Below are 22,443 nucleotides of genomic sequence, written 5' to 3'. Positions count from 1 at the left end.
GTGCATTCCCATTTCAAACATTATTTCAAAACTCCAGTAATGAATACAATGTAGTACTGATTTAAGGATACACTCAGAGGTAAACAGAATGGAATTGAGAGTCTGGAAATAACCCGTCTATCTATGGTGAGTTAATTGTTGACAACAGTGCCAAGACAATTAAATGGGGAAGGAGCAGTCATTTTAGTAAATGGTGCTGGGACAACTGGATAGTCAACATTTAAAAGAATCAATTTGAGTCCAAACCTCATACCACAGATAAAAATTAAGTCAAAATGGATCCAAGTCCATATGTAAGAACTAACACTATAAAACTTCTTCTGTAAGAGGGTGTAGGAGTAAATCTTTGTGACATTGGGTTAGGTGATGGATTCTTAGCTAGGACATCAAAAGCACAGATAATAAATGAAAAGTTAGGTAAAAATGGCTTCATCAAAATGAGAAAAAGTTTTTGCTTTAAAGGACACCGTAAGAAAGTGAAAAAACCAAAAGAATGGGAAGAAGTATTTGTATATCTGATAAGGGCCCAGTAGTCAGAATGTAAAAAGAACTCTTGCAAGATAAGAGTAAAAAGACAACCCAATTAATAATGGGATAAGGGAGGCACCTGGGGTCTCAGTCAGTGAAGTGACCGACTCTTGATTCTGGCTTAGGTCATGATCTCACGGTTCATGAGAGTAAGCCCCAAATCAGTCTCTGGGCCAACAGCATGGAGCCTGCTTGGGATTCTCTTTCTCGACCCCTCCCCCTGTTTGAGCGTGTGCGCGCGTGCTCTCTCTCTCTCTCTCTCTCGCTCTCTCTCTCTGTCTCTCTCAATTAAAAAAATGGGCTAAGCATTTGAATAGACATTTCTATTAAAAAAGGTCTGCAGATGCCAAATAAGCACATGAAAAGATGCCCAAAAATATTAGTCGTTAGGAAAACAAAAATTGAAAGCACTATGAATTATAACTTTCCACCCTCTAATATGGATATAATTTAAAAAGCGAAAATAACAAGTGTTGGGGAAGGTGTGGAATAATTGAAATCCTCATACATTGCTGGTGAGAATTCAAAATGGCACAGCTGCTGTGGAAAACAGTTTGGCAGCTCCTCAAAAAGTTAAACAGAGCTGCTGTATGACACAGTTATGCCATCGTAGGTATATATATCCAAGACAAATAAAGAATAAGCCCCCACAAAAACTTGTATACGAGTGTTCCTAGCAGCATTAATCACAACAAAGTGCCAACAACCCAGTGCCAACCAAATAATGAATATATCACCTGTGGTGATGTATCCATATAGTAGAATATTATCCAGCCATAAAAAGAACGGAGTAGTGATACTTGCTGCAACATGGACGAAAACTGGACACATTATGCTAAGTGAAAGAAGCCAGACTCAAAGGCCACATAATGTAGGATCCTATTTAGTGGATATGTCCAGAATGGACAAATCTGTAGAGACATAAAGCTGCTAGTAAATGTCCAGGGCTCCTGGGAGGGGGGATTGGGCAGGGACTGCTAATGGCGTAGGGTTTCTTCTGGAATTAGATGTTGGTGACGGTTGGCACAACCGTATGTACATAGTAAAAGCCAACAAAAAAGGGTGAATTTTATGGAATGTGACTTACAGCTTAACAAAATGAAAAAAATATTGTAAAGGAAAGCATTTGCTTTTGAATATGATTTTGGCCATTTTAGAAGTACAGTTGCCTACCCCAGAAGATGTAATACGCTGTCCAGGCCTTGCCTTCACCAGTTTGATCATCAGAGGTGACCACTGTAGTCTGATAGGTGTTTCCGTCTTGTCCCTGTTATCAGTATTTACAAATTGCACCTGCACATACATATACACTTACAGACACTGGTTGAGTTAGGATTACCACTGATCTGCTACTCCCCATTTGAAAAAAAATAATAACAATAAAATAAAAATCTCTGGTCAGTACAAATTTGCTCCTCTTATTCTGTTTCAAGGCCAGTGGGTGCTCCATTGTAGGATAGGAACACTTCATCTTTCATTTACCCTCCCAAAGGTCATTGACTACCAATGGCCATTTAGAGCCCACCCCCACTCCCTGAAATTTGCTATTCTCATTGTACACATACTTCTGTGGCTGTGTAAATATTTCTCTAAGACAAGTTCGTAGCAATGGAAATTGCTGGATCAAGGAAACCTTTTGCTAAGGAAACATCTCTGAAGTACCTTCTTGTGTGCCTGATACTACTGTAAGTGCTGGGGAGACATTAGAGAAGACCCACATATGTTCCTCTTTTCATGAAGCTGAAATTCTACTGAGGGTAGGGACACAGTAGAATCAAATTTTGATAGACGCCGTCAGAGAGCCCTGCAAAGTCCTTTTACCAAGTCACACTACCCTCGGTGTGACTGGAGTAACAAATGCCCCTTTGCTGGCACCCTAAGCACCCCATTCGTGACGTAGGAGATGTAGACAGGAGGCTGGACACTTTATCTCAGGCTCTCTACAAGATCTTGGCGTATGCAAGTGGAATGATCCCTGTGGGGAGTTTAAGAGTAGTGAGACTATGATGGAAGGATGCAGCGCCCATTAGTTTTATTCCTGGGGAGGAGTGGAGCTGGAGGTGATGTGACCCCATCTGGGCAAATTACCAGGGTGTGGGGTGGCAGGAAAGGGTGAAAGGTTGCTAGAGGAGCAGCAGGTTGTACTTTCCTGTAATAGGATGTACCACTGAAGTCCCAGATGAAGCAGTCTCCTCTGGGAGGTACAGCTGGAGTGAGGGAGTCTTGTGTTTGTTCCCAAAGAAACCATTGCGGGCAGGGTGCAGGGGAGCTCACCACCATGCAAGGACCTCCACCTCTCCGGAGGTCACCATCGTCCCACTTCTGGCCCCAGCCCGTCAGCTGTACAGATTCTAACCAAGTGGGGACCAGGGAACATGGAAGAGGAGCACATGAATGGTTTCCTCATGGGTGAGCAGAGCAGAGATTAAGGACCACACTAGACTGGTTAGTCTAGATGGGATTGCCTGCCAGGATCTTCCAAGGAAAAGAATCCCATTGGCTGGAGGTGGGGTGTCCTTCTCAGGGAGTTTATGGGTGCACAGGTGGGGCTTTGAAGAGTGGAGGTGGAAGTGGAGGGTTTGGAATCATGCTGTGGAACCTCAGGCTGCTCACCAGCAAAAGAGGCTGAAGATGCTACCCAGGTCAGTGGGATCACTGGCTTCTCTTAGTCTGTCCTTTAGTCAGTCTTCCTGCAACTTCTTTTTTTAACAGTGCTTCCAGGATCCCACTATAGTGAAATGAGCCCAATCACAAATCACTAAATCTTTCTCCAGTGTCCTGTTATGTGTCCACCAGACTATAAGTCTTGGATGGGCAGAGATATTTCAAAGAGGGGCTCATGACCTACTCCAAGCCAGTTTCTCGAGGGAAACAAGGTGCCCTACTCAACCCAGAGAAGTGAACACTTAGAGGATAGGATTTTAAGCATGAGACAGGAGAGATGTTTGAGTGAGGGCAGGCAAGTAAGAGATAGGTGGGTTCTCATGTCCGTGAACTTCTCCCCAGTCGTTCCTTAAGCCCTGACTGTATTCACACCTGTGCCTGAAAGGCTGCAGATGCAAGACTGTGTTCCTGGGGGAGGGAAATTCACAATGGCATGAGAGATGGGCCAGTGTGTGTGTCCCCTGAGGAGGACAAGGTGCATGCACCAGGCAGGCCCACGTCAGCCTCGCCGTGGATTCTGCCCGTGAGCAAATAGGCCTGCTCTGGTGTTGGCTTCATGGTGGGAGATCAGGGGGGGAAACGTATGCGCCTCACAGTTTGCACAAAGCCCCACGGGAACTGTGGACACCCTCATACCACCTTCCCCTTTAAAGCAGAATTAGGCATTGAGAGAAGGGGACAGGTTTCCTTTGGGTGGATGGGGAGATGATAAGGTAGAGAAGCGGGTGGAACAGGGGCACCCTCAGTGGTCAGGTAAGTGGTCTGTGGCAGGTCATCCTGGCACGGCAATGTGAACCCCTTCACCATCTCCTTCCCCCACTGGTGTTCACTGGCTTGCAACAGACCTGCTGACTGAAGGTGTCCTTGTGTTTGGGGCTCACATGGACACTGGGAAAATTGGGTGGCTGCAGTGCCTCCAAGGGTTAGGAGCTGAGAAGGCTGAAGCGAGCAGTGTGTTCAGGGTGAATGGGATGAGGGACAGGCCTTCCACAAGACTGAGAGGGCGTGGATCTACCCTGAGCAGCGTGGGACTGTCCTGTTCTGCCTTCCCCACAGGTTCCGATCCCCACAATGAGGCAACGGCTCCTCAGCAGGAGGGCTCTGGGGACTTAAGGACAGTGGGAGTCTCCTGAAGATGGCATGAACCCTTCCAACCTAGAAGGTCTCCCCATTTTGATGGGTGGAGGGCTCTACTGTCTGTCAGACGTGTGAGCGGGGGCTTCCCTCCTAGTTGTGGCCTGGGACCAGTGCAGCTGAGTTATTGTCCAGAAACAGCCAATGATGGCCAAACCTGGGGTCATTTATCCCTGGGAAAAGAGGTTCCTCACGTGCCTGGACGGGTGCACTGGGATGGGGGCTAATACTGTGGAGACAGCGGTTTCCCAGAAAGGCTGTCTGTAATTCTGTATTTCAGTCTCTCTGTGCTATTCACTCATGGGGCTGGGTGAGACCTCATTGTGTCTCTAATTGACATGTGTCCTGTATGGAGTGACTTTTTGTGTTCAAAAACAAGATGTCGTTTTACGAGCCATTTTGGGGTCCAGGATTTGAGATGTATGAGCTGTGAGAGGGTCTGTGTCCAGTATGGGAGATCACTGAGCTGTGGAGGGTTGTGTGTCCAAATGAGAGTTGTCTGGGCTATTAGGGGTCTCTCCTGGTGAGTGAGGTATGTGATCTGTTTTAGGTGCAGCGTGCAGAATGTAAGTTGTCTGGGGCTGTTCCCATTATGTATTTCAGGAATTAGGGTTTGAGCTCTCCTGAGGGTCTCTGTTGAGGCTGGCATATTTGAGCTCCTGGGGGCCCATATTCTAGGTTGTGAGATTGCAAAGGTTATTTGTCATGGGACAGGAGGTATCTGAGCAAGCTTGTGTTCACGGTACAGGTGTTTTGTGCTGTTTGTGTGCCTGCATGCAAGGTTGTCAGCTCTGTGATTGTATGGCATCTGTGTGCAAGGTGTAAGGTCTATGAGCTATTAAGTTTCTGAGTTGCAGGTTGCCAGGTTGCTAAAATGCATGTGGATCTGTATTATAGAATTTATCGCCTCTGAGCTGTTTTGTGTCTCTCCTCATATCTCGAGTTCCATAGGAGTTTGAATTCTGTGGGTGATTTGATATTGTATGTCCAATGCATTGAGCTCTCCTAGCTGCCTTCTCTTGGGTCTGTATCTCATCCACTCCAGCTTCGAACAACCTGGCTTCCTAGTCTAGGCCATTGAGTCAATGTGGTTGGCTTCCCTCAGTGTGTCAATGGGATATTTTGGGTTTTGAGAGCCATAGTGGGAGGCCCATGAAGTATCTGGGAGTCTGTGTCTAGGGTATGATGCTTCAGAGATCTGGGTCCCAGGGTGAGGAAACTCGCCTCTGTCTTCAGTGCTTTCTTCCAGGGATTGACACCTCTGAGCCACATGAGTGTTTATACCCTGATTAGAGAGCCTTTGTCACATACTGAAGTTCATACTTGAGGTATTTGTGGCCTCTTCCTGATGTTTCAGTCTGACAACTGTCCAGAAAGACAGAGCTTGATCTGAGTTGACTGACTGAACTCGTCTGTTCCAGCTCGTAACAACCTGTCTTCCTTGTCTAGACCATTGACTCTGTGTGGTTAGCTTCCCTGAGACCCTTCCCTAGGGTTGGGTTCTCCCAATCTCGAGCTTTAGCTTACCTATTTCATACAATCTCAAGTACAGTTTTAAGTGTAGTCCATATTCAACTAAAAACAGTAGAACCAGTGCTTCCCTAAAAAAAACTATTCACAAAACGTTTTGCTGAATCCCAGGAGGTTCCAGGTAAGACACTCCAGTAGGAACTTGTTCACAATCTGCTCCTTACAATATGGAATTTTAAAAAATCTTTTCTCTCTGTTACTGGTACCTTGAGAGGCTCGGGCAAGACAGGCCATTCACTTTTCGGTTTTTGACAAAACACCCTAACACTCACACGCGTGTGCACATAGACACACACACACACACACACACACACACACACACACACGACCCACCCAATACACACATTAGTAGTCAATATAAGGAAATTGTATTGGAAATGTAAATGGAATTCTGTGATTAATTATAAAGCCAAGTTTCTCATCACACTTATATGTCTGCTGCCCAGGATTGGCTGTTTTTCAGCAAACTGGACAACCAAACATGCCTTCTTTTTGTAAATATTATATATTGGAGCTTGTAATCTGATTACAACAGTCTAAATAATTGTATACCAGTGTAGGAATGACACTATTTTTTGTATGTCACCTCCTAGACAGAATTCCTCAGATGGTTTAATACAGGAGGTGATGCCAAGGAAACAGACTGTTTCTGAACCCGTGGAACACGGACTGGAGCCCAGTTATGGCCTGGGGGCCGGGGGCGGGGGGGTGTCTAGCAATGCCCATGGGAAGTGTCAATCTCATCTCCACTAAATATGGCATCCCCAACTAGAGAAAGAGAAATATGCCACACACAGGTTGTCAAACCTCAGTTCTGACACTGCAGAGGCAGGCTTCTGAGAAAAACAGCTGTTCTTTCAGAGAGCACTGCTCTTGTGTGGCGCAAAAAGAACGGTGGTCCTGTGACACGAATGCACACCCGGCTTGTTCTAGGGAGATTCTCCCTCTTTTATTCTTAGGTTCCCGCTTTTGCTCTCATGCATGTTCTTTCCCGGGATCCTGTTCTTTCCATCCCTGCGCCAGCGCACCCCCTCCTGTCCTCAGCCCCAGGTCTTGAACCCCCACCTCCCCAGAAGAGAAGGGCTAAGACCACCGAGAGGGGAAGTCCTCCCGACTTCCTAGAGAGACCAGCCACAGGAGGAGGGGCTGCGGGACTGCGTGTGACATCACAGACATGGGACACTATGGAGAAGCCGGGTGCTCCTTAACCTTCCTCCGGCTGCACGGGACAGGGAGGGACAACAGGGTGCCCCGGGGCGAAGTGGCTTCCTCTCCGTGGGCCGTGGCGTGGGTACTTGGGATCCGGGACTTGTAACCACGCAGGGAGTAGAGAAGGTTGAACCCACCCCAGAGTGACTGTGGCGCACCTGAGTGACTGCACAGGATACATATTTCCCGAGGTGGCAGGGAGAGTTTCCAGGCGCTGCGAGTGACGAGTGACGTTGGGTTGCTTCCTTTGTAGGGCGCACGCGTGGCAGGAAGTACCACTTTCAGACCTTTGTGTTCTTACCGGTCGTTTTTGCATGCGTGCATACTAGGAAAGACAAAAACCAAACTAGTACAGCACCTCACTATTCAGGTTGTTGCAATGCTGAGAGCAGCCCAGATCTGAACATCACACGGTCTCCGCAGGGTGGTTTTGCCTTTTTTCCCCTAAGGATTGAGTAGACCCATTATAGTGGCGGAGACTTAAGGTAGGATGTTTCTGCATTCAGGATTAGTCTCCACGAACAAGAAATGTTTCTCTCTGTGTCTAGCTAGTTTCAGGAGGGCTGACTTCTGATCTCAGTTACATCAGGGAGCTGGAGGGACTGTGTGTCTGGCCCAATCAGCAAAAGGAGAAAGGTCTGTGTTTGGCCTTGTCGCATGTAAACCCAGGAGCCACCCGACAGACATATGGTAGGGCGTGACAAAGCGTGAGGAGCAAGCCTTTTCTAGGTTAAAGGGGGAAGAGTGGTCTTTTGCGATAAGCCATTTCTGAAACACGAAAGCCTGTCGAGATTTCTTGACTGTGGCTCTCTTCAGGGCTCGAGTGAAGTTCAACATCGTCTACAGGGTAAAAATGAGCATGGCATGTTTCGTGCCTGTCCAAGCAGAAAGCTAGATAAGCAGAGATTCTCTTTTTAACCCTGGAAGTAATCTACACTTGAAGAGCACTTTATAGTTTTAAAAGGTAGTATTTTCTTGATCTAAAAGAAGGAGGCAACCATGAGTCATTATCCTAGAATAGGATCATCATCCTCATCTTACAAATGAGGAAACTGACCACAGGGAGGTGAAGTAACCTGCCCAGAGTCACACAAGGAGTAAGTGATGGGGCCCTGATTCAAATCTTGGTATATATGGCTTCACCACCTGCCTGCAATACAGGCACACACTGTTGGTTTCCAGATCCACACATCCGGCTCTCTCCTGTCCCCTAACTTCACACCTGAGACAACTGACAGGCTCACAGACAGATTGCACTCAACAGGTGCTAGGCACTCTCTGGGACTCTGTAAAGATGACTTTACAGAGAAGAGAACTGTTGGAGAAAGTAGGTCCCAAAGGCTCACCCGCCGCCCTCTGAGGGAGTGAGGCTACAAGAAGAAGAGTGGAGGGCCTGAAGGGGGGCTGTTTCTTTGAGGGACAAACTGACGGGCTAACATATCACACGTGATAAACACATTTCTTTTGATTGTTTGTTTTAATGTTTATTTATTTTTGAGAGACAGAGCACTAGCAGGGGAAGGACAGAGAGTCAGGGAGACACAGAATCCCAAGCAGTCTCCAGGCTCTGAGCTGTCAGCACAGAGTCCAGCGTGGGCCCCGAACCCACAAGCCACAAGATCATCACCTGAGCCGAAGTCAGACGCTTAACCTTACCTGAGCCACCCAGGTGCCCCTAAACACATTTCTTTGAATTAATTGTTTTTCTTTTAGCACTGCCAAAACACACTGCATGTTGAAAATACACACGGCAGGTAAGTAAAGCCAACCAATACATGGATAAGCAGAGAGACTCCCGTTTTGCCTAGGGACTGCCTAACTTGAAAACAGCATTCTGCTGTACAAGTAGAGAACGTTATCCTGGACTAAATGAATCAGAAATTAGCTGTGTTTTCTAATTATTAGCATCATTCTCCTATTACAGAGGATGCATCTTAGGCACAGAGAGGCTAGGTCAGCTCCCCCAAGTCACTGAGGTACTAAGTGGTTGAGCCCCACAGGCAAGGATACACAACATGTCCAAAAGTGAACGCACCTGCACCCACCCCCACTCCCCATGCATCGGCATCTCCTCCAGTGTTGCCTAACCCAGTGAAAAGCAGCCTTCTACCCAGCTGCTTCGGCCAGCGACTCTTAGAGCCGTCCTTCCTTGCTGCCTCTCTCTCACCACCCCCTCAAACACCAAGTCCGTCCAGTCCAACCTCCTACGTCCTTCAAAATAAGATCTTGACACTTACTTCCATCACTACAGTTAGTTCCCTAGGCCACATGACCCTCCTCTCTGCTTGATAACTACCACCAATATTAACCCTTGGCCACAAATTTCTTCATCCCGCTACCTGAGGGACCATTCTTAAATCCTAATCTGGTCTTGTGTACCCTGCTCAAAACTCTGCAGGGTCTTCCTGCTGTTCTTGGGATAACGTCCAGCCTCCTGGACCAGGCACAGCAGGCCTTGCCTACCCTCAAATGCCTCATCTTCAGCAGATGGCCTCCTCCACCCCCACTTCATATTCCAGCCAACTTAAACCTCTTTCTGTTCAGTAGATGGCCACTGGGCTTGGGCACTCTCTCTCCTCCCTGCGTCTCCTGTCCCCAGCCTTCATTTGCCTGATTCCTACTGATGTTCAAGCTATCAGGTTAAGTAGAGAGCGATTTCCATTTAACCCTAGGAATCCCTGGATGAAACGGCACTGTTAATAAAACTTTTTACTGAAAAGTGATGGAGATTTCATTATAAGTTCTCCCAAATAGATGTTTTACCCTGGTTCACAGTGAGTTAATTGGAGATGCAATCTGACAGCACAGTTGTTCTGGAAAAGGCTTCCTTGCTAGGAATAGGATGACACACAGCAAAGATCTCATCTCCTTTCATATGGATCCTTTGATGCACTTGGACACGGAGTTTGGGATGTGTCACAAACTTTCCCAATGTGAAGGGGCCCTGCCTTCCAGTGAGGAGGGATAAGCAGAAACGTGGAAAGAATATGTCACTTTATGGCACCTTTGACCCAAGAAATTAAATGCCTTCCACTACCTCCCTTGGACTTTGTTTTGATAATGTTTCACTCGGAGTTGCAGTCTGAGTTTCTGTTGGGACAAGAGAAAGTGTACTAACTAATCTTCCCTTTACAAGAGGTTTGGTCTTTTAGTCCCTGTGGCCATCAAGGAGGCAAAGATCAGCTGCTGCTCACTATTGGAGCCCTCTAAGGGATCCTGACAGTGCCTTCATAGAACTCCTTAGGGGTCCCTACCAGGTGCCAGAAACCCCTGGAGGAAAGTTTGTCAGTTCCTGTGGGGTCCAGTGGGCAGCAGCACCCCCTGCTGGTTCTGTCTTGTCATAGACTCAACTGTGAGCATTAACCTCATTCACTATAACTCCTCTGCCTAGGCATGAAATGAAGTGTGTCCCTTGGACAAGAGAAAAGATGGAACCACCAGTCCAGTCACCACCACAACCCCCAAACCCAAACCTCAGCCAGAGGCGTGGACTAGAGTCCCAGGGTCCTGGCATACTTGCTCCATGCTGACATGTCCCTAACACAGGGCACGGTGTGACTGTCTCTTCTGCAGCCTGGCTGTTGAGGAGCTCAGCTGTGCTGGTATATACAGTTTTATTACCCAAACACTCAGGTAAGTGTCAAAGCCCACTGTCTGTAGACAAGGAAACAAACGGAAAGGTTTAGGTCGCTGGTGCAGGAAAGGGTGGATCTGGGCATCACACCTCCGTTTTGCCTGACTCCAAAGCCCGACTTTGCACTCACAGTGATATTCATGGATTGTGTTTCAGCTGCTGAAATGCATATATTGTTCCAGTATTGTATAGTCATCATGGTCCCAACACCTGTCCACCTTGAAATGGAGGTACTCAGCAACCTTGAAAGGTTCTAAGATTTTGTGTCTGTCCTCTGATGAGCTGCCCTGAAGCCAACAGACCTGGAGTCCCTTGGCATGGAAGGCTTGCCTCAGAACCAACAGCCAAGCAGGACTTCAATGTCCAGGGCTCCCCCCGTGGAGTGGTTCTTTGCCATGTTAGAGAGCCTTTGCAAGCAACCCCACTACCCAAATTAGGTCTCTACCTGTCTCACTGGTGACCAGGTATTACGAATTGAGAGGCAAGCAGAGGAAGTGCTTTTAGTAGCTGCATCACAGCCGTAGCACTGACCAGACCCCACTGGTGATTTGAAGCCCAGTAGCCCAAGGACTGCAGTCCGACTCTAACTAGGTGTCTCTCTGTTCTTCGGCGTGCACGTCTGTACACTGTGGGTGAGCAAAGTGCCTGTGTCATCAGCCTCCCCAGCCTTGAGAGGTGTGTCCTGACCAAACACACACACATACACTTAAGTAGGGGTAAGAGGCCCTGCTGTGTGTCCCTAAGGTACTGTGATTTCAATTCTGCCACCGCTCTTCTCACACAATGTGCAGTGGTCATCTGCTTGCAGACTACACCCTGTGTGATCCCTGTGTCCCCACTGAGTCCAGTGAACTGACACATGAATTTGGGTGGTGCTTAGAACATGTTTCTTCAGCGAAGGAGGGACCTTCACCCAGGGTCCTTCATCCCAAAGGGCAGCTCGTGTACCGGTTATGACACAGGAGGATGGAGTAAACAGGACATCTCTGTACTCAGATTCTCTGTGAGGAGGAGGAAGATTGGATTTTTTGTACCATCTCTAATTCCAGAAACTTAAAGAGGCTGTAAAGGGATTTTCAATGTGTGGGTCACTGTTGCCCCGTCGGCCACAGTTCTGGTCTCACAGTGGAACTTGGGTCAAGATCCTTGGAGCTCCAGGCAACTCAGAGAATGTTTTCCAAGTCCCGAGCGACTGGTGCACAGAGTAGGTGCCCACAGTGATCTGTCCAGTAGGTGGATTGTTGAGTGAATTAAGGCTGCTAGTTAAATATGGGACGCTCTGCGTCCGACTTCAGCCAGGTCACGATCTCGCACTCCGTGAGTTCGAGCCCCGCGTCGGGCTCTGGGCTGATGGCTCAGAGCCTGGAGCCTGTTTCCGATTCTGTGTCTCCCTCTCTCTCTGCCCCTCCCCTGTTCATGCTCTGTCTCTCTCTGTCCCAAAAATAAATAAATGTTGAAAAAAAAAATTAAAAAAAAAATGGGACGCTCTGGCAAGAGCACAAATCCCCTTGGGGGACGGGACATGAGCACACGGGTGAAGGCTGTGTCAATCCAGGTGACTGCTGTCAGCCTCACAAGAAGGCGCTCCTCCTCACTGTCCTTCCAGCTCTTTGTCCAAACCTGCCTCTTCTCTAAGTGGTCCTCTCCATGTCCCTTCTCTGCCTAACTTACAGCCCGATACAGGGTGTCATTCGGCATCTGTGATCCTTGGGTGTCCTTTGCAGTCCAGCTGACTGAACAGAAGCTGACTCAGCACAGCAGGGTCTAGTGCCTGTCACCCGTTGTTCTCCCCTGCTTTCTGTTAGGCTCTCACTCCCTTCCCCTACCCCCCAGCTGCTCCAGCCTTCTGGCAGTATCTGCACTGTTTCTGGAAGCCTCTGCCTCAGACACTTCTTCCCAACTGTTCCCTCTTGACAGGAAAGTCCTGACCCCAGAAATGTGCTTGTCAGATTCCTCTCCCTGTTCACAATGTTTGTTGAAAGGTCACCTCTTCGTGAACCCTGAATTCACACCCTTGGGGATACTTTCTAGGTTCTGCTTTTGGGGCTGACAGATCACCTGGAGAGGCATTGCCAGCAAACATGCGGGCGCCTGGGTCTAAGAGCCAAAGAGTTTGTCTAGAACCAAAGAGAAGAACCTGGAGAATGTCCTAATATTCTGACTAAAAGGCAGAGGGGCACCCAAGAAAACGGGAGGTCAAATTATCACCGAAGGCAGGCCAGCCCCTGAGCAGCTCCTCAAATGAGTGGAATTGTGTTCACGCATCACTTGTAGCCTGAACCATGGGCCCTGAATGCTGAGGGAAGATCCCTGCTCTCCAGTAGCCATAGTCTGACCAGAAACTCAGAGGATAAGGCCCTGCCTGCAATAGCTGAGTGCCTGTTGTCTTTGGGGCCACTGTGTCCAGACCTGGCCATGCAGCTTCTGTTGTTCTAAGATGGGGATGGCAGTACCTGCCTTCCTTGCTTCCAGGGCTCTTCTGACAAACACAGGACGGAAAGCGCGCGTACACACACACACACACACACACACACACACACACACACACACACACAGATCAGAGAACTGGAAAGAACCTAGGTCCTTGATGGCGTCACCAGACCCCAGAATGTGCCCCGCCTGCACCCACCCTTACTTCTGATTTCATTGTGTGATTGTGAATTGCCTTTGTGATTAGACCTGTTTGAGGAGGGGTTTCCTCTTTACTCACAGCACAAAGCAGACTTCTGGATATGGGGAGCATCGTGGGGTTTGGTTTTCTTTTCTGTGGGAGCCATGTCGTGTCGTGGGTAAGGGCACAAGCTCTGTTCCTAAACAACCTTCCTTCCAACTCAGTTCTGCCACTTGCAGTCCTGTCATTTTGAGAAATGTACCTGGCCCTGTGTCTTACTATCCTCACCTGTGAAATGGGCTTATTATTCTTAATAGTGACAATACCAAGCAGAGAGGGTTGCATTTGTGAATACATAATGAGGTAATGCAAGTATGGTTCACAGAAATGCATCTGCCACATTCCCTATCTTTACACCTACTGATGCTGCCATGGGAGAGGTGGCAGGTCAGGCTTTACACCACGTGAGCTAGAGCAAAGAACATAAAGATCACATTACACGTCTGTGTTCAGCCCTAGAAACTCTCCTCCTCTGCCATACATTCTCATCCTTTGCGTCATGCACGGACGATCCGTCACCAGAGGGCTGACTCTCCCACCTGGGGACCACAAATACACACCGTCTTACACAGTGTGCATCAATTCAGTACACTCCAGTTATGTCCTCAGATAGCCTGCCCTGGTCCTGGTGCCGGGGTGGGGGTGGGGGGTACCCCAGGGCAGGTAACGGAGCACATGATGTTCCCTTACACCCACACGGCATCGGAAGCTGTCTGCATCCTAGTGCCTGCCTTTCTTTCCAGACTCGCCTCCCTCCGCCCTAAAATTCGGATTACACTCACACTGGATTCCAGGGCAGACCCTGCCACTTCAGTCTCTCTCCTTCAGCCTCAAATTCCTCCTGGTTAAAGGCAATAATCCTGCCTACTCAAGGTTTGTTGGGAGACCTCCAGGAGACAACAAATGTAAAACACCTAGCTGACATTAGCTGGCACATGGAAGGCGCTGGATAAGAAACGGCATTATCTGTTTCGCTTCTTTAATCCACAGCACCTGGAATGCAAAAGGTAAGATTTCCTCCTTTTATACGGCTGAATAATATCCCATTGTATAGATGTGTCACACTTCCTTTATCCATTCCACTGTCGATTGACAGGATTGTTGTTTCCATTATCCTGGCTACTGCGATTAATGCTGCAGTAAATATGGGAATGCAGACATCTCTGTGAGAGGCTGGCTTGAGTTCTTTTGGATATATGCCCAGGAGTGGGATGCTGGATCAGATGATGGGTTTTTTGGGGGTTGGTTTGTGGTTTGTTTGTTTGTTTGTTTTTAGTTGTTTTGGAGGGGACATCTGGGTATGAACAAGATCATATGATAGTTTTAATTTTTTGAGGGACCTCCATACTGTTTTCCATTGTGGCTGCACCAGTTGCGTTCCCACCGACAGCGTACGACGGTTCCAGTTTTCTGCATACTCTCCAACACTTGTGATCTGCTCTTTGTTAGTTTGTTTGACAATAACCATCCTCACGTGTCACATGTGTGACATGACATCTCATTGTGGTTTTGATTTGCCTTTCCCTAATGCTTAATGAAGGGGAGCATCATTTCATATACCTTTTGGCCATTTGTATGTCTTCTTTGGAGAAATGTCTATTCAGATCCCTTGCATATTTTTAAATTGGTTTGTTTGTTTTAACTATTGAGTTAGAAAAGTTTGTTATAAATATTGAAAATTAACCCTTATCAGATGCATGGTTTGCACATCTCTGCCCATTTTGTAGATTGCCTTTTCGGTTTGTTGATGTTTTCCTTTGCTGTGCAGAAGCTTTTAAGTTTGATGTAGTCCCACTTGGCCGTTTTTGCTTTTTCATGACTGCTTTTGGTGTCGTTTCCATGAAATCACTTGCCAAGACCCGTGTCACACAGATGTTCCTTTATGTTTTCTTCCAGGAGTTTTACAGTGTCACGTCTTATACTTAATCTTCAATCCCTTTGGGGTTGATTTTTGTGTGTGGTGTAACGTAGGGTCCAATATCGTCCTTTTTGTACGTGGGTGTCCAGGTTTCCCAGCACCATTTGTCCAAGAGACTGTCCTTTCCCCATTGCGTATTATTGGCACCCTTGTCAAGATCAGCTGACTGTACATGCGTGGGTCTATTTCTGGGTTCTCTTCTGTCCCATTGGCCAGTGTCTGTCTTTCTGTCACTACCATACTGATTTACTTACTGTAGCCTTGAAATATGTTTTGAAATGAGGAGGGTGGGTACTTCCAACTTTGTTCTTCCTCCAGGTTGCCTTGGCTATTCTGGGTCTTCTGTTGTTTCATATGCATTTTAGGATTGTTTTTCTAAAATTGTTTTTCTAAAATTGTTTACTGAAAAATGCCACTTGGTTTTGAGAGGAATAGCATTGAGGCTATCATTTTTCTTTTTAATCTTTCATCTTCAATTATAGATTACATTGATTGATTAATCAATTATATTCTAAATCTGAGGATTGCATTAGTTGGTTTTCAATTATTGAACCACCTTTGCTTTCCTGAGCTAACCCACTTGATCATGCTGTTTTTCCTTTGAATATATTGCTGGATTCCATCTGCTAGTATTTTGTTGAGGAATTTTGTGCTTGTGCTAAGGAAGAATATTGGTCAGTACTTTTCTTGGCATCAGTGAAATGCTAGCCTCATAAAATCACTTGCAAGTAGTTCCCCCACTTCTGTTTCCTGGAGGACATTGTGTAGAATTTGTGTGTGGGTGTTTTTATTCCTGTCGATATTTGGTAGAATTCACTGGTGATACCATGTGGGGTTTTCATCATAGGCTTTTAACAACTGATTCAATTTCTGTAAATGGTTCTGAAATATGCATGTTCTTTCACCTTGGGTAAGTTTTGGTGGTTTATGGTTTTTGAGTAATCAATCCATTTGCACATTGTTGCATTTATGTATGGAGATTTTCATGTAATATTAATAATATCGTTTCTCTCATACTTCCTGGGTCTCTAGTGAAGTCTCCTCTTTCATTCCTGTTGTTAGTAACTAATTTCTTCTCTCTCTCTCTCTCTCTCTCTCTCTCTCTCTCTCTCTCTTTCCAGTTTTGAGATATAATTGACAGCACTGGATAAGGTATAAAGGATAATAATCAGACTCACATATATCATGAAATGGTTACCATAGTAAGTTTAGTTGACATCCACCATCTCAGAGACACAAAAAGAAGAAAAAGAAACCAATGTTTTCCTTGTGAAGGGAACTCTTAGGATTTACTCTCTTAACAGCTTTCATTTATATCACATAGCAGTGTTAACTATAGTCATCATGTTGTACATTATATTTCGTTATTTATCTTATTTTTCTTACACCTGGAAGTTTGTTTCTTTTGGCCATCATCCTCCAATTTTCTTCTCCCTCCCCAAATCACCACCTCTGGCAACCACAAATCTGATAGCTTTTTCTGTATATTTGGAAGTGTCCTTTTCAATTCCATACATAAGTGAGATAATGCCCTCAAGGTCCAACTATGTTGTCACAAATAGCAGGATTTCCTCCTTTTTATGGCCAGATAATAGTGTGTGTGGGGGGGGGCGTGGGTGTGTGTGTGTGGGTGTGTGTGTGTGTGTGTGTGTGTGTGTGTGTATGTGTCTGCGTGTCTGTGTATTTACTTGATCCATTTATCCATCAAAGACGCTTAGGCTGTGTCGATATCTTGGCTATTGTAAATAATACTGCTGTGGACATGGGGGTAAAGATATATCTTTGACATTGTGGTTTCATTTCCTTCAGATATACTATCAGAAGTGGAATGTCTGCATCATATGGTAGTTCTATTTTTAATTTTTTGAGAAACCTCCATACTGTTTTCCATAGTGGCTGCACCAATTTACATTCCCACCAGCAGTACACAAGTATTCTTTATTCTGCACATGGAAGCTGGCATTTTTATCTCTTGTATTTTTGATGCTAGCCATTCTAACAGGTGTGAGGTGATAGCCCATTGTGCTTTTTATTTGCATTTCCCTGATGATTGGTGGTTTGCAGCAGCTTTTCCTGTACCCATTGGCCATTTGTACGTCATCTTTAGAAAAATGTCTGTTCATAGCCTTTACCCATTTTTATTTTATTTTATTTTTTTTAATTTAATTTAATTTTATTTTATTTTTTTAATGTTTATTTATTTTTGACACACAGAGAGAGGCAGAGCACGAGCAGGGGCAAGGACAGAGAGGGAGAGGGAGACACAGAATCAGAAGCAGGCCCCAGGCTCTGCGCTGTCAGCACAGAGCCTGACGCGGGGCTCGAACTCACAGACCGCGAGATCATGACCTGAGCTGAAGTTGGATGCTCAACCGACTGAGCCACCCAGGCACCCCACCTTTACCCATTTTTTAAATTCGATGATTAGTTGTTGTTTTTTTCAGTTTATTTTGTTTTGTTTTTGCTGTGGAGATGTATGAGGTCTTTATATTTTGGATATTAAATCCTTGTCAGATATACGGTTTGCAAATATTTTCTCCCATTCCATATGTTGTCTTTTCACCTTGGTGGTTTCCTTAGTGTGTAGCTTTTTAGTTAGATGTAGCCCCACTTGTTTTTGATTTTGTTGTTTGTGCCTTGGGTGGTATATCCAAAAATCCATTGCCAAGACCCGTGTCAGGGAGCTTTGTCGTTATGTATTCTTCTAGCAGTTTTAGTTTCCAGTCTTACATTTAAGCCTTTAATCCATTTCAAGTTAACTTTTGTGAGTGTAAGATAGGAATCCAGCTTTATTCTTCTACATGTGAATAGTCCATTCTCCCAGCAGCATTTATTGAAGAGACTGTCTTTTATCCATTGAGTATTCTTGACTCTGTTGTCAAATATTAGTTGGCCATACATGCATGGGGTTACTTCTAGGCTCTCGATTCTGTTCCGTTAGCCCACGTGTCAGTTCTTATGCCAGTAACACACTGTTCTTATTACTCTAGCTGTGTAGTATGGCTAGAAGTCAGAAGTGTGATGTGTCTTCTTTGCTCTTCTCCTTTTTTTTCTTCTTCAGTCCTGTAGAGGTTTATCAATTTTATTGATTATTTCAAAGAAGCAACTCTTTAAAAAAACGTTTACTTATTTATTTTGGGAGATAAAGAGCGTGTGAGTGGGGAAGGGGCAGAGAGAGAGGGAGAGAGAGAATCCCAAGCAGGCTCTACAATGTCAGCGCAGAGCCTGACATGTGGCTCAATCCCACGAACCTCGAGATCATGACCTGAGCTGAAATCAAGTGTCAGACGCCTGACTGAGCCCGCCAGGCGCCCCATCAAAGAAGCAACTTTTTTTTTTTAACGTTTATTTATTTCTGAGACAGAGAGAGACAGAGCATGAACAGGAGAGGGTCAGAGAGAGAGGGAGACACAGAATCTGAAACAGGCTCCAGGCTCCAAGCTGTCAGCACAGAGTCCGACGGGGGGCTCAAACTCACGGGCCGCGAGATGATGACCTGAGCCGAAGTCGGACGCCTAACCGACTGAACCACCCAGGCGCCGCAAAGAAGCAACTTTTAATTTGAGTTTCTCTAATCTGTCTTGTTAGAAATTTCATTGATCTCTGTTCTTGTATTTTAGTAAAATTCTTATTGCTGCTTACTGAGGATTATGAAATGACTTCCATAGGTTTGAACATCCTTTTTACCTAGATGAAAGCCAGTGAATATTCAAAAGAATGTGTCACCATGGTGGAAATTTTAGCCATTGTCTCCTTTTGGAAAGTACATGGACACTTATGAGTATAGCAGATGCTGGTCACACATGGAGTGTTCTTAAAATTATGCTTGAATGGTTATAAAAAGTCGGCAGGGTCGACTGAGCTTGCGCCATGCTACAGGCTCCCTATTCGTTCATTCTCTCTCTGTCGTCTCTCTCTGTCTCTCTGTCTCTCTCTCTCTCTCCCTCTCCCCCCCCCCCTTTGCTCACTCGCGCCCTCTGTCTCTCTCTTTCAACAACAACAACAACAACAACAACAACAACAAAAGTGGGCAGGGGATTCACATGGTTGACTGCAGGGCACCATTTTTCATTACCTATGATGTGGTTTTGATGATTAATCTCACGCCTGAGATCCTGATTATATGCCATCCGAATTCTGAGCTTGGAAATGTATACTCTTATTTAAAGCCCAGAACCATCATAGGGAGTAGGGCTCATTATTATCCCCATTTAACAGATAGGAAGCTGAGGCTCAGAAACGTTAAGTCAGGTGAATAATAACGGAGTTTTCTTTCTTCTTTTATCACCATTTGATGTAGTCTGGGTCCTTCTGGCCACACACCTCCCTTGCTAGCTTCCAGCTCTTTGACAACCTTTGTCTTCAGCTTGCTGTCTAGACCAAGGGCCAGGTGGAGCTGTGAGCATGGACCACACCTCCATGGATCCGCTCCGGAAATGCAGCTCAACACTGATTTCTGAGTCTTCCCCGATGATCTCTGAAGAGACCTCCCGGGAAGTCACGGCAGCCTCCTCTCCTTCCTTCTCGGAACTGCTTATGATGGGCCTGGGTGACCTCAAAACCAGTCCTGGCACCAAATACCCTGCCCCTCTTCCAGAGGGGCTGCTCCAACAGCGCTACAGAGATGAGAAAACCCTACAAGAGAGGCGGTGGGAAAGGTCAGCGTCCCCTCAGAGGAAGAAAACCCTTCTGGGGCACATGAGACGGCGGCACCTCGATCAGGTGGCACCTTATCGGGTGGAGAGGAAAGCCAGGATCTCCTCCTCAGGTGATAGAGATCAGAACAGATTCAGATGCGAATGTCGATACTGCCAGAGCCATAGGCCAAATGTCTCTGGGATGTCTGCGGAGAGGAAAGGGGCCCCCCATGCTTCCTCCTGGGAGACACTGGTACAGGGCCTCAGCGGCTTGACCCTCAGCCTGAGCACCAGCCGACCTGGCCTGCTGCCCGAAGGGGTGCTCCAACAGCAGGAAAGAGACGAGAAGCTCCAACTGGAGATGCAGCAGGAAAGCAAAAGGATGTTTCAGAGGCTCCTAAAGCAGTGGTTGAAAGAAAACTGAGGCTCTCATCCTCACGTGACGCAGGTCTGAATGGCTCCAGACATGATCCTGAGCGTGGATTTCTTTTGGGGACCAACCAGTAAGCAGTCGTCAGAGAAGTGACAAGAGCAGCGTTGATGACTGAAAATTCGATCGGCGTGAGCCCTCATCCAATCCCCGGAAGGTTCTGTCTTACCTTGAATTTGTGGATCCCTGTGGGGCTTTCTATGGGACACCGCATACCCCAGGGGTCCGTAACTTCCTTATTATGGCTCCCGTGATGCATGTTGTCACTTTCCCACCCCGAACTCTGCCTCTCCTCCCTGCCTTGTTGTCAGTACGGTAGAGAGCTTCTCTGTAGCATGAATGCCCCGTTGATGATGGCCATGTGCTTTTGTGCCATTTCACGGACTGCCTCCCAGCAGCAGCACTGGTCTGCTGGAATGGACGTGTGCTGAACGGAGATCCACTTTCAAGAGACTGACGCTAAAGGAGGTGCAGAAAGGGACATGGAACTGGAACTTGGTGGTTCACTATTGTGTTGTCTGTGTAAGCCGTTATGAGTATGCTGAGCTAAATGTAGAACATTGTTTCCCTGCTTTATAACACGGATGGTATTCCCCTCGAAGGAATTTCTGACCCGTTACCTCATCATCCTTGCCAAATAAATATACATATAAAAAAAACCTAACTTTTGCATTCAGGTTCTTTATCCATATTGGGTTGTTCTTTGTCAGGTGTGAGGTCACCGCATTTAAATTCTAGAGCAGCAGATCACAGTTTATCAGGAGGTTTGGAGCCAGGCCCGGAGGGCACCAGGGAACACCATCGAGTCACCGTTTGCAGCCCCGCAGCACGAGCAGCCTTCGGATCATCCGGGCAGAGCAAGTGGAAGAGAGTCTTCCTGCCCACAGAGAGCTGGAAGCACAGCCCACCGCCCACGGTATGAGGTCCTGGGAGATGGTGCTGGCCCCCCTGGCGTAGCATCTCCAGGGGCTGTACCTTGTTGCCCGGTGTCCCTGGGGTGGGGAATGCGAACAGCAGTTTTATGCCTGCATCACGGAGTCATTTCAGAGTTGTTTTGGGATTTACATGTGTGCCTTTTCATTTCAGGAGGCATTAATGAGGCATCATCCTTCTTCCTCCCCACAGATCCAGTGCTGTGTAACCCAGGAAGTGCCCGTGCAGTCCCTCTGAACTACAGAGAAAATCTGCTTGCGCTCAGTCTCCGTAATTAGGTAATGTCCAGAGCTGTGTTGCTGCAAACATCTGTGAGTCTTCTGCAGACAGAAGTGGCTTCAGAGCAGGTGTGTTTATTATGTTCTGAACGTGTGATCTCTCCAGAGAGCTTGGTGCTCAGGTGACCCTGCCAGGCTCGTGTCCCACTTGACAGGAGAAAGTAAACAAAGCAGGGATTTTCTTCCTTGAAACTCTGAGGCCTAAATTTACACTGGTCATTTGGGGTGTGGTTAGCAGGATAACATGCGCATTTCACTTTATTGATCTTGTCCTAGGTATCAGACAGTATTCTACATATCTCCATATATCAGCTTATGGAATCCACTCCCAGAACCCATCATTGAGCAAGACTTCGATCTCACTTTGTGTGTGAAAAGCAGAGTACAGAGAGGTCAGGTGAGTTGCTCAGTGTCGCAGAGGCACTGAAGGAGAGGGTGACAGGCAAACCTAGGCGGACTGAATTCAGAACATGACTCCTAACCAGCTCACCAACGTTAACCTCTATAGAGGCCAGGGGTGAAGTGCGGAGAACCAATGACTTTGGTGGACGTTTCCCAGCTGGAAGCCTCAGGTCTGATAAGATACCTCCTTGAATCCTCCCCATAATGCACTAGGGCAGGGGCACTCCTACCCACCTGGCAGAGTTCAAGGAAGTCATAAAGAGATGTCTTTACCGCAGCAGCCACACCAACCACAGACAGATGTTTAGCCACTCGTTAAGGTTTCATCGTCTCACCCTTGCCTCCCCCACTGCACGCAAGGCTGGCTGCTGGGGTGGGGAAGTTTGGAGTAATCACAAGACAATCCTGGCCCTCGGGATTGAGCCTTTAATCAGGGAGACCTGTAATGCCCATACATGTGGCAAAGAGCCGTCAT

At 46.8% G+C, this 22,443-nt stretch overlaps 1 protein-coding gene across 30 annotated transcripts in view; it reads left to right on the top strand.

The window, feature by feature from the left end:
- Positions 1-22,443, top strand: part of LOC105260237 (protein FAM156A/FAM156B-like) — a 47,092-nt gene that overhangs the window by 21,113 nt on the left and 3,536 nt on the right. For 7 of the 30 annotated variants that reach the window (XM_045051220.1, XM_045051210.1, XM_045051203.1 and 4 more), the window contains one exon: positions 19,589-21,019. In XM_045051220.1, coding sequence (XP_044907155.1) covers positions 19,693-20,349 — 657 coding nt within the window. In that variant the 5' untranslated portion in view covers positions 19,589-19,692 and the 3' untranslated portion in view covers positions 20,350-21,019. Of the gene's footprint in view, positions 1-8,676; positions 14,378-19,588; positions 21,020-21,065; positions 21,272-21,480; positions 21,636-21,842; positions 21,964-22,443 lie in introns of those variants that run through there. The other 23 variants (XM_045051219.1, XM_045051211.1, XM_045051205.1 and 20 more) reach the window with 9 other exon arrangements.

This window comes from Felis catus, chromosome X (assembly GCF_018350175.1).
Source record: "Felis catus isolate Fca126 chromosome X, F.catus_Fca126_mat1.0, whole genome shotgun sequence".
NCBI lineage: Eukaryota > Metazoa > Chordata > Mammalia > Carnivora > Felidae > Felis > Felis catus.
This window is presented reverse-complemented; position numbering and strand designations above follow the sequence as displayed.